Source organism: Phasianus colchicus, chromosome 8 (genome assembly GCF_987193195.1).
Source record: "Phasianus colchicus chromosome 8, bPhaCol1.hap1.1, whole genome shotgun sequence".
Classification (NCBI taxonomy): Eukaryota; Metazoa; Chordata; class Aves; order Galliformes; family Phasianidae; genus Phasianus; species Phasianus colchicus.
The window spans coordinates 23,263,517-23,276,003 of NC_143443.1; the positions used below are offsets into that span (position 1 = coordinate 23,263,517).

Sequence of the window (12,487 nt, forward strand, 5' to 3'; positions counted from 1 at the left end):
TCTTTAAAACTACAGGATCCTTAATGTTGGTATTTGGTGCTGTTCAAGGCCTCACTCAGTTTATTTAGCTGGTGCATGGCGGTGTGTGCAATGTCTGTGGTATTCTCTTTCCTTGGGTAGGTGGTCTTTTTCTCCAACAGCTGAGAGATGGAACATGCTACAAAAGGATTTAAAGCTTAAATAACCTTTTGTGTACTGATCTTCTTAGTTCCAGGCCAGATAAGTCCTTGGCTGGTGCTTGTAGCTGTTGGTCATGGTGTATTTTCGTATTTATGACCTTCGCTGTTCCCTGACCCTGGGGCCCCTCTGAGAGAAAAGGGTTAATGTCTTCACCTGAAAACGTGTTCTGGGCACTGAGAAAGGTTGGTTGGGTTTAGAGGCAAAGAAATTTTTCAAGGGGAAAGGAAATGCTTCTTGCTGCATCCCACCCCCACAACTGTCTTTCATTTCTAACTCTGCTTATGATGGCGTTGGATCAAAGCTAGAACAGGCAGCAACAAGCAATTGTCAAAGGGAGTCTAAAGCAGGGGAATGACCGCGTAATGCCAAGACACTGTCTCTGATGGCTGAAATTCCAGCTGCTGCTACACCTGGCCCTTTCTCCTGTAATAAGAAGGATTTTTTTTCTTTTGCTTTTGAAGCTGACTAGCTACACCTCTGGAGGACATATCCCACAGATGCTACATTGTGCCACCTCTTCGCTTTTAGATGTGGGGAAACTACTGTGCACTTATTGCTACTCAGGATCAAGGTGTGTTTGTTGAGAGGGCTGTGAATAACTTAAATGATTAGAGGTCTGTACAGGAAAGGAGAACTATTAGTAATACAGGCCACTGGATATCAGCCTGTGTCCTTGCAAGTATCAGGTCTTGTTGACTTCTGGGCTTCTTGCAAGTTCCCTTGCCTTTCTGCACCAGTGGGGGATGTGGGGGCAGCTGCCTCTCTTTCTGATCATGCACCTCTGCTCCCGCTGGAAGTGCACCTGCCTTTCTCTTCCCAGACCTTCCTGTCTCATCTGCCAGTGCTAGTGTGTGACTTAGCATAAGAGAGATCATTAATGGCAAGCAAGAGAGAAAGAACAGAATCTGAAGAAAATTTCCTCTTTCTCTTCCCACCTCTAATCTCCTTTGGGAGTCTAACGTAACTGCCTGGGAGATAAGGGTGACACTTCTGGAAGTCAGCATTTGTCCTTTGCCTGCAGCGTGCTGTTGCTCCCCAGTCTGTCATGGTTGTCTGCATGTCTTTACGTGCAGAGAGACAAATGCCCCTTTCTCAGAGATGCTCCTTCACAAGGCAGAGTCTAGATGTCACTTTGCAGCAGCTCTTGGAGCTGTTATGCTAATGATGTTTGAAATGGACCAGTGTTGCAGTATGGCAGCACTTATGCTGTAAACACTTGGAATGCACAAATCCTACCTCATCCTTTCCTGTGACACAGTGTGACAGGCACAGGGCAGGAGAGCCTTTGTGTAAACTCAGACAATGTTAACTGTGCCCTGCAAACCTCCTTTACCTTTTAAATATCCACTCTTTGTCCATCTCCTCCCCTCTTTTGAAAGCATTTTTGCTAGAGTGGTTTCTTGTTTTTCGGGTGTGTTTTTTCTTCTTCTTCTTCTTTTTTTTTTTTTCTTTAAGAGCCCTCTAATTTCTCGTTCAGTTTTTCTCCCTCTCCTGAGCCCTTTGAAAGTGGCTTTACGCCGTCACTGACACCAAACTGACACTTTGCGTTTCCCCACTTCTTGTCCCTTTATGGCAACAGATGTTGAAATTTTGTATCCCTTTTATCTGTCCCTCTTTGCCCTCTTCCTGTAATTAGGTTTCCCTTGTTAGCAGTACAAAGTGGCCCGGTTTGCTGCCTGGCCTTTTGAGCCATTGTGTCTGAGCACATTTTTTTCCTCCTCTTTCGGAAGAGTTCCTTCCCCCTTAAGTAATAGGCAGGGTGTGGGCCAGAGCTGTGGCTTTTTCTTGTTTCTTTGTTCTCCATTTATCTCTGCCACCTTTTTCAAAGGGATGGGGAGAAAAAGACAGAGAGTGCGTGGAAAGGGAAGATACAGTGTTTCATTTCTTGACCGTCAGGCTCCCCTGATCTTCAGGTGTTCAAGGCAGGTGCCTTTGATGTCTGCATGTTTTGGGGTGGTGGGAGGTAGAGGATTCCTGAAAGTGGCTTGGGAGTGGAGGAGAAGGGAGATTCAGGTGTGTGGCTGGTGCCTCAGCAGAAAGGGGTGGGCTGCTGAGCAGGTTGGTAATCTGTATTTGCCTCTCATGCTATTGCATTGTGGTCTGTAAGAGGCAGCATTACCAGCATAAGCTGGTAAGGCTGAAGGTTGTGTGAGCTTGCTGCTGCTTCATCTCTGGTATGTGTTTCCATGGGACCCTTGCTAGGTTGCAAGCAATCTGTCTGTGAAGTAAGGTGGGCAAGAATTAGTTGCTGTCTCTCAAATCTCAGTGTATGTTGATCTGCATCCACTTTGGTAGCTCTTAAACCAATTGAGTGAAGGAACCTGAGCACAGTTGTCAACACGGAGGGAGAGCTTTAAAGCTTTTGCTCCCTGTACTGTTCTTAAGCAGCAAGTGTAATGTGACAGCTGCCTGCTATGTAGCACTGGTTGTGCACTGTGCACCGTAAGTGCTAGGTCCTGCAAACGTGGATCCAAAGCAGACTTTGGTCCTGGCTCCATTGTGTACTTAGTGGGTTTAAGGGCTGAATTCTTTTTCTGACTGCTATATGAGGTTTATAAGCTGTTTGGGGACTAATGGTAGAATCTGATTGCTACAGGTGCTTTCCTGTTTAAATCCAGTCCTTGTTGTCTTTGTGTCTTATCAGTCTCAGATTTTCTATACATGGAAGTAAGTAAATGAAATGAAGATCTGCAGAAGTAGCTCTTGGTTATAAAATGTGCTAAATATTTTATCAGAAGCTTTTTTTGTAGAAGCTTGGTCTAAAATGTACAAATGTCGTGTTCTGAAGTGAGTTCTGTAGAAGAGTGCTCTCTTCAGAGCTTTTAACTTCAAGGTTTAAACAAGTTTGAGACCCTCTACAGGTCCTCACAGGGGAACAGAGGGGCAGCACTGATCTCTGCTCTCTAGTGACACCCACTCTCTGGGAACAGCATGGAGCTGCATCAGGGGAGAGTCAAGTTGAGAATTAGGAGAAGGTTGTGCACCAGAGGGTGGTGGGCATGGAACAGGCTCCCCAGGGCAGTCATCACAGCACTGAGCTGCTGGTGTTTGAACAGTGTTCTCAGACACAGAACTTGGATTTTGGGTGGTCCTGAGTGGAGCCAGGAATTGGACTCGATGATCCTTGTGGGTCACTTCCAGCTCGAAGTGTTGTATGATTCCAATTTAATGACAGAGGTTTGGGTGAAGGGGAGCAAACAGACTCAGAACTGAAGTTCCTAAATCAAAAGAAAAGGTAACTGTCTCCAAAAAGGGTGGGGAGTCTGCTTCATCCAGGCATTAAAACTGGATTTATTTAGTCACAGAGTAGTGGATGGATATCTCAGTGGGACCAGGAAAGATGAGTGGTAGGAAATATTCTGGCACTTATAATAGATTCACAGGATTTGGGGGACAGAAGAATGACAATACCACACTGTAAATGAAGAATCCCTTCTCTTGCCCTGCTTTTCTGTGGATTTATCACACAAATAATCTTTCTTGATGAAAACATTCTTTCCAGGCTTTGTATGAAAAAGGCACCACGTTCTTTTTAGGCTTGAATTTCTTTCTTAGTATCTCTGTCTTGGCTGAACAAAGTCCTTAAATCACAGTAAGTGATTCAAAACTTGTCCAACAGTGAGCTAAACTGCTTTCTGAGCTGTGCTTGCCTCAGATAAGTGAAAGCAAATGTGAACCTTTGACTGCCTCCTCTCAGCAATGGGATGATCCACAGTAACTGCCCTTTCTCAGATAGCTTCTTATTCTCTTTTTCTGGGGCAATCCTGCTTATTTATTGCTGTGCTGTTTCCTCTTCCCCTCCACACATGACTTTGTCTACTCTTTTTGAAGCATTGGTTTTGAGTATTCCCATTAATATGTACTTTGGTTAAGTGAGAACAGAAGCATGCCTTCCTGAAATTCGAGGGAAAGGGGTTTGTGATGTGACAGTTTGAAGTCTATCATAGGGACATTTTAGTCTTCAAGCACACCCATTCTTGATCTGTTCATATTAAATTAGTTTTGCACAATGACTATCATGTTTCTAATTTTGTGCTCAGAACCATTCCCTCTGCAGTAAGGTCAGCAGAATGGGGAGCTCAATTGTAGATCTAGGCAAAGGAAGAGCAGGTCCCTCTCCTTGGGAACGGCTTGTGCTTGTGACTTGAGAAGCAAGACTAGAGGCAAACTGTTCTCTTGCCTTCAGGCATGAATTAATCCTTTGACAAGGCTGCAATGAAATTCTTACCCCAGTTCTGCAGCTCTAAACTGTGGGATTAGTTTCCCTTGCTCTGAGATCTCAGACCTTGTTGGAGGCAGGATGCCTCCAACTACTTGAGCCAGTGCAGGAGGAGGCTCACTGCTATAGGGTGCCTCTTAAGTAGCTTTCTCCTGGATGAGGGCTCCTCTTAACAGTTTTGCTGTGGTCAGAGCACTGTCTCTTGGTTTATAATGAATAGTTTCTGTCTGATCTGCTTGCAATGTATTTCCTGTGGTATGCATGCATTCTCAAATCAGTTTTGGGCCTTGTGATTCTTTTTACTTTTTAACATCATTTTTCTCAACCTTTTGTCATGTAAGCTGGATGTTCTCTGCCTTCCTTTTGTTAAGAGGACTCTGGTGCATCTTAACCCAGAAGCAAAACACTTGTAAGAGGAAGAACATACAGGTATTCATCTGAGATCCTTTTCTCCCCACTGCAGTTGTGATTCTCTCGCACTGCGGTTGAGCGTGAGGCCAGCTCCTGCCCTTTGGATGTTACATGTCCAGGGCATGCTGTGGCCTTTGCACTCCTGTTCAGGCGTATTTATGACAACTTTACAAGGCCCTGAACAATTGGAGAGCGCGGGTGGGGGCTGGACACTCCAAACGCATCAATCAGTTTCATCCTTCTGAGCCAAAGCAAAAGCAATCTTTATTTTTCCCTGGGTTGAGAAAGAATCAACAGAGGCAAGAGAGAAGAATGGGAAGGGGTGAATGAGGAACCCCCTCTGCCACTGGCTAGTGGTAGCTCATTTAAACAGATGGCTTTGTTTTGATTTGGACTCTCCATTTTTTTGTCTCCCCACTAAAGGAGACCTGCAGAGCTCAGTCCAGAAAGGGAGCAATACAGCCTCCTGTTCCCACACAAGTGGGGCGAAAGGCGAGAGGCTTTGAGAATTCCCTGCTTCTTTTCCTTGCCTTCCTCTTTTTCTCTTCCCTCAAGAAATCACAGTTTGAGAGAATTCCCCCCTGCTCCTCCCGTTGGAAAGAAAGACAGAGAAGACATTCTTGACATTCTTTGCAGAGAAAAGGGGTTAAATGTCTGAATTTGGGGGTCACCATGTTATACAAATTGCAATCTAATCGTTTTTACAAGAACACACGTGTGCTGAGAAAAGGAGCCATGGACAAGAAAGAAAAGGGGACAGACAACTTTTTTTTGTCCTATCTTTTTTTTTTCTCTCCCCCCAAGGTTTTGGACTATTGTCATGTCCTGTCTCTCTACCCTCCTCACCCCCGAGAGGGAGAACATTGGTTTTATAGTTAAATTGGTCCGTAAAGCAGAAGGGCTTGGTGCCATTTCTGTTTGTTTTCCCAAATAAAAGCCCCAGCAGGGTCTCTTTTGCACCGTTGTGGCTTTATTTGAAGAAACTGGCTTTTTCCCATAGCCCAGCGTGTCAGTTTATCCTCTGAACTTAACCTTACGGGAACCCGCACAACAAAAACTCACAGGGTCCCCGAGCTGGAAAGGTAAAGAAATTGTATCTTTTTATTGGACCATTTAAAGCGTGTGTGGGCCAATTCAGAGAAAGCAGAAGAAAAGAAGGCAAAACTCCCCTCTTCTGTCTCTTCCCCCCCGAAATAATCTCAAACCATCGTTGGTGTCATTCCCCCCTACTGCCTCAAGGCCCTTCAGCTGTGCTGGGGAAGCTGAGAGAGGCATTTTTCCTGAAAATCGCTTAAAGTCACTTATAATGGCATCTCAGAGCCATTTCACATGGAGGTCACCCCCAGAATTCCCCAGTGCTATCCACACCTCCCTGCAAGAATTAGTAACCTTGGCCTAGTGCCGAAGTAATCTTGGGGTAGGACAACTCTGTGAAAAACAGCTTTGCCAAATAGCTCTGTTTCTCCCTGTGTACATTTATAGATGTTGCTTAACCAAGCCTTTCTCTCCTTAGCATAACTTGCTGCATCCCTTGAGTGTCCTAGCCCCAGGTGCAAAGCACCTGGAAGAGATGACAGTTTAGCCCTTCCCTTCAGTTTTGGTGTTCTCTCCAAATTGGATGACGGGGGTTGTACAAATGTTGCACTCCAGATAATTGTCTTTAAATGGGTTTTCTTTCCTTTCTCTGTTTGATACCCTGTTCAAATATCCCACTGTTCTGAATAGAACAGTGCACTTTTCAGTATTTATTTATTTATTTAAGTCAATGCTTCCCAGCTGGCTTGCTGGAAATAGATTTTGATGCTAAAATATGCTTATGGAGCAGTGCTTGGTTTTGGCCTACTTCTGTGCAATGGCTTCTCCTCTCTGATGGATAGTCACAGCTCACAGATGAGGTTTCCAGAGTGAATGAGTTATGTCCTCAAATTCAGGCATATCTGTTTTCAACAGATGTTTTGAATCCAGCAGTTTCCTAGAATGCGTTTAATACTAAACTTATTTGCTGTGTATTTGTGTAATATCAATGCTAGTAAATGAAGTTTGACAAAAATTTAGGGTGGGAAGAAAACTGTGTATTGTTTCAACCCAGCTTTTGGATTGTAGTTCATGTTCATCAGAGATAGCTGGCCAAGACCTGAAGCAATTGGGCAGAGTGCAGGTAGGGAGCTGCAGACTTCTTCAGAGCTCCGTCTGTCAGCAAGGTCTCAGGGAAATTCTGAATTCTTATGGTCATGCAAATGATCATTTTTGCTTGGGAGGCTGTAGATTATTTCAACTTCGTGGTCTTTTTTTGTGCCTCTTTGAGGTACAAAATATGCACTGCCCAAATAAGTTGTTAAAAAAGCTATTGGAGATACACTGGTGTATCTACTGTTTTCTTTATAGCACCTTGATAGGTCATCCTGATCATTTTTGGGTTTTCAGGGAACAGCTGTGGGTTTTGCTCCCTTTGGAAGTGGAAGCTGTTGGGGACTGGGTTTTGAAGGTAGGGAGTAGTTGGGATAATGAGGACTGAAGAATTTGTAAGCACTAACTTTGTGATCCTGTGACTGGTACACCTGTGGTTGCAGAACATTTCCTTCCCAGCAAAGCTCAGCATGGTTGCACATGCTTGGAGGATATGGGGCTAGCTCATGGTGGCCTGGATCCTGGAACTGCTGGCCCAGAGTCACATAATTTGCTAAAAAATGGGAGAAATATTAATCACATTCAGGTCTTTATTTATTTTAGTATACCCATGCCAAAACTTAGCTCTTTCTGGTTTATGTGCCCAGTGTGCAAGACAGTATGATTTTCCCCTGGTGTCAGGTTATAAGCTTTTCACTGTAGCAACTAATGTGTTGCTTCTGTAAACTGCTAAAGGGCTGCTGCTGTAAGTAGGGGCTGGACCTCCCAGCTGAAAGCAGTCTTGGCTGACCTATTCTTGGAGCAGGAGGATTGAACTGATTAACAAACAAGCAAAACAAGGTTTCCTTGCTGCAAAGTGACCTGTATGCATCTATGCTGCTTTTCTGCCTACTAAGGAAAACTAATCCTGGTGGGGATTTTGTTTGTTTTCTTTTCTGTTGTCTAGGCTGGAAGGGAATTGGAGGAACTCCAATTGCTGAGGTACTTGGGTACCACTTGTGGTGAGGTGTGAAGGCATGGTGAAAGACTGGAGCAAGGCACCTGGGTGGTGCTCAGCACAGCGCAGGAAAGGAGAAATCCAGACTCTCTGGTTTCTCCCTGTGGTTCCTTAATGTTTAATACTGATTTTTTTTTTTTCATTTGGAAACATTAACAGCCTGACATTAAAATTTGCTGCTGTCTTGCAGCACTGCATCCTGAAGCCTGCTCTGGGGACGCAGGAGACAAGCTTTCGTGTGGCCAGGCTCAATCTGGATGTAATGGGAGCTTGCCAGAGGTGGGAGCGTGTTAGGAGATCCATTTAAGGCACCTGAGAGGAAGAAGAGGTGCTCCAGCATGTATAAGATCCCTGGATGTTATTCAGCATCCTGCTACCTTTTCTTAGCACAGTGCCTCTCTCGTCTGAGCACAATGCATTTTAAAAGTTTATTAGTAGGGAAAAATGATGGAGGGTAAATAGTACAAACAAGTGTCAGCCAGGTAGCACATGTTCACCAAACGTGCTGCTAGGTAGAGTTGTCTGTGCACAGCCACTGAAACAGCTCATTTCCTATGAGCTGCTCCATGCTTTTCTTCTTGCAGCAAGCAGAGGACTCAGGTTGGGCAATCTGTCCTCTGCTTCTTTCAGGTAGACCAAGGGCTCATGATTGAGAGAGCAGCTGCTTCCTCTTATGCTTGTCTTCTGACACAAGTCCACACATACAGCTCGTAGGATCGAACAGGTTGCATGGAGGCCTTGATAACTGTATTGTGTCTGTCTGTCTGTCCTGCTGACTGTGCAGAATGGCAGATGGAGTGGATCAGTGTACTTGGAGGGGCAGGGCAGTGCCAGAGCTCAGATGTCCAAACCTGCCACACGCTGTGGTGAAGCTGGAGGACACATCTACTTCAGCTCAGACTGAATGTTTGACCTCCAGATCTACAGGTGCAGGTGCAGAGTTGCAGCTAGGTTGGTCTGTAAGTAACCCTCCAAGGGTTAACGTATTGTGAGAAGGTTGCAAAGGCCTGATGCCTGGAATCCCCTCGATCCCTTGCCTAGAGAAGTACAAAGTCCAATAAGCCAGCACCCCTGGATTCGTGTTGGGGGGGATTAATTCATGCACTTGATGTTAAAGCTTGTCCGAGAGGTTTGCATGGGGGGGCCATTGCTAGGGCTGGTTGGCCTCTCTAAATGGTTGCTAGGGCCCTGGCATCAAGGGCCAATGTAGCTGCCCACAGCCACGGTCACGGAGGGAATTACACAGCCACAAAGAAATTGTTATTCTACATAATCTGCTCTTTGGAGAGTGACTGTGGGGAAACAGGCTGGCCCCAGCATGCCGCCAGCTCTGTGATCATAGAAGCGTGCTGGCTGCAAAGATCGGCCAGGGCTCGCCTTCTGATCTGGGGACACCAGGGCTCGAGGCGCTAATCTGCTTTATCAGCGATTTCTGTCTCCTGACACAAAGGTGTTTACTTGTTTTAACATCTCCTGGGACTCTATTTCTCCTTTTGTGTGGTCTTTATCCCCCGACGAGGGCTTTAGCCCAGATTACAGACAGAATTAAGGCATTTGGCGATGTGCCTCAGAACTGTGTGATGCTGGATCAAGGAGCAGAAAGTAACAAAATAATGGTGGGAAATGCTGGGAGTGACCCCACGGCGGGGTTCGTGCTGTCGGCTTTCAGGACCGCTTCATTGTCCTGAGAACCAAGGGCCTGTTGGAGACGGTGGCCGTGTGGCAGGGTTGGAAAAGCAGGTGCTTCGAGGTTTATTGTGTCCAGCATGTTTGATGTAAAGGGTGTGAGGAGGAGGCGGAGGAAGAAGAGGACGGTTTGCAATAGGTGGCCATCTCCAGCAGCTGGGCAGATTGTCCCCTCTGTTCCTGAGAGTCTGCTATGGACAGGTGTTGTTAGCTGCTGAGGTGGGTGGAGAGTTAGTGGGGACAGACTGTGGCCTGTGCCCTAGGCAGTGTGTAGTTTCATGTGACCGAGTTTCATGTGGCCTCAAACTTCTCCCAGCCTTGCTGGGAAGCCCCTTTTAGAGAGGTCCCTCACCAGACAGCTGCTGCTCCTTAACATGAAGAAGCAGTTGAGTGATATGGCCACAAACTTTGAACTTCATGGAGATTTTGTTTTAGCTTTTCTACAGCAAGCAAAGAATTTTAAAAGGGCAGGAGAGGCTAGCCTTTGGGAAGTTGTCTCCAGAGCATACCTAGGGTGGCTGCTCTTGGCCTGTCATGTTCAGCCCCAGATAAGGTGTTTGCAGCATGCAGCATAATGTAATGAGGTGAGGAAGAGCAACCATGGTGACCTGGGGCAAGAGTCTGATTTGGCTGTGGATCTGAGCTGTGTGTCAAAGATTTTGGGAAATACCCTAGCAGACCGTGTGCTGAAGGACAGAATCTGGGATGGAGTCAACCAGGGGAGTGGCTGCTGCAGATTATCTGGTATCATTTCCCATGGAAATGGAGCCTTATCATTCAGCGTATTGGTCACTTTTTCCAACGAAGATGATCCCCTGTTGCTAAGGGTCAGCTCTACCTTGGCTCATGTCTTATCATGACCAGCTGTGACTCCTGCTGGTCACTATCCTTGGCAGTTTGTAGCTCAACCAATAGTAGAAGCGGGAGGAGGAAGAGCAAAGCTGTGCAGGCTGTTGCATACTGTTAAATCACAGAAATGAGATCTAGGAGATTTCTGTGACATCTCTGCTCTGGCCTGCTGGGCTGGAAGGGCTCTCTGCTCTGAATGACTCTTGAATTATGTTTCATTGCAGTGGTCAGCTGTTAACCTGCTTAGGGACTGACTTTCACCATGGAGCTGGAGTGCTTGATGTCTTCTATGAAACTCCCTCCCTTCTCCTCTCATGTGGGTATGACACTTACATCCGCTACTGGGACATACGGACCAGCACCAGGTGAGCCTACCCTGCTGGCATCTTGGGCCTGTGCAAGGATCCTCTGGGCTCTCCTTGTGCAGTGCCTGGGGACATTCCTGCAGCTTGGTTAGCTCCTTCAGGCAAATGGGACCTCAGTTCCAGTCCAGGTGCTGGGTGGTGGAGGCTCAGCCGCTCTCTATTTTGTGTTGTCATTGCAGAAAATGTGTCCGGGAGTGGGAAGAGCCCCATGACAGCGCCTTGTACTGCATAAGGACTGATGGGAACCATATGATTGCAAGCGGCTCTTCCTACTACGGAGTGGTGCGCCTCTGGGATAAGCGGCAAACTCAGTGCCTGCAGGTGAGGGCTGGTTGGAGGCCAGGCAGCAGCAGGGCTTCTGGCTCATTCTCTGGCAGCCAGGTACCTATGTCTCTTTGAAAGAAGAGACAGAGGCTGCTGAGCTGTCTTCGGACTGAGTCCACCATGGGGAGTCTAACCTTCATTCCTGCTTTGCTAGGGCATCTGACCATTTGGGCCTGAAAAACCTGTTGAGGTCTGTGGGCTAACTTCTTCTTTGAAAAACTGACTCTCTTGTTTTCTTGCAGAGCTTTCACCTGTCTTCACCCACCAGCAGCCCAGTGTACTGCCTCCGTTTCAGTACCACCCATCTGTATGCTGCCCTGGCATCAGCCTTGCACGTCCTTGACTTCACGGCCTCATGAAGGGCACCGTAACTGCTTCTGGTCACCTCAACTCAGCAAAGTTGACACTTGGTTCAGGGAAAAGCAGTGCAGGAGAGGTGAGAGTGGCCCCAAGGCATCCATAGAGATTCTTTGCCTGCCAAAAGGCTATGTTAAAGAGTCCAGAAGGGGCAAGGCTTAACAACTTCATCTGCCCCTTAGTGGAAATAAAGGCCAATTGTCCTTTACATTTTTATTTTGTGCAAGTCAGGGTTTGTAACGTTATCTGTTCTTGTTTTGTTTTGTTTTGTTCTTTTTTTTTTTTTTTTTAACTCTCCTGTGGATACATTTGAGGGGCAGGTTGAGCCAGAATGCCCTATCAGCTTGTATGCTGGTCAGGTTAAGATCAGCTAAAACTCTGAGCCATGTGAAGCAAGTCTGTGTGTGAGGTACACTCATTTGGTGCAAGGGAAGGTGCCTGGAGCAGGGACTCCTTTTCACCTGTGCTTGCTCTCTTGACAGCTGCTTGTGCTGTTCTTTTCAGCCAAGAGAAGGAATTGAGCTAAAAGGCAGAGCCAGCCCTGCTTTCAGTGTATGCCTCCCCTAGCTGGCCATCAGGTCAGGCAGTGCACTTGGCAGGGCTGAAACAGTTGTATTTTGCTAAATAAAACTCTGAAGGGAAACAGAAGAGAGTGTTCGTTTTGTTTCAAGTCCCAAAGGAGCTGTGATGTTATCTGCTAGTTGTAGAGGAGACTGGCCCTGTTTTCAGACAGTCTGTATGTGTGGAGGATCTTTCTCTGGGTAGATGCTGTGGCACTTCTGTGTTGATGGCAGTTGCTGGGATCTTGGCTCTCATACCACTTATTCAAACAAGAAATAAAAGCAAGGACTGCAACTCACCTGCTGCCTGCACACAAGCAGCAAACTGGGCTAGTGCAAATACCAAGGCTTTGCTGTGACTTATTGGGATTCTGTAGGAACATCTAAGAGGGCTTAACTTTTTGCAACGGTC

General features: G+C 46.4%; 1 protein-coding gene across 1 annotated transcript in view; it reads left to right on the forward strand.

The window, feature by feature from the left end:
- The window catches only part of FBXW4 (F-box and WD repeat domain containing 4), a 58,500-nt gene extending 46,337 nt beyond the window's left edge, over positions 1-12,163 (forward strand). Inside the window, 3 exon segments of the mRNA XM_031597638.2 lie at positions 10,694-10,834; positions 11,014-11,155; positions 11,401-12,163. Of these exon segments, the coding sequence (XP_031453498.2) occupies positions 10,694-10,834; positions 11,014-11,155; positions 11,401-11,517 (400 nt within the window). The 3' untranslated portion in view covers positions 11,518-12,163.
- The last annotated feature ends 324 nt before the right edge of the window (positions 12,164-12,487 follow it).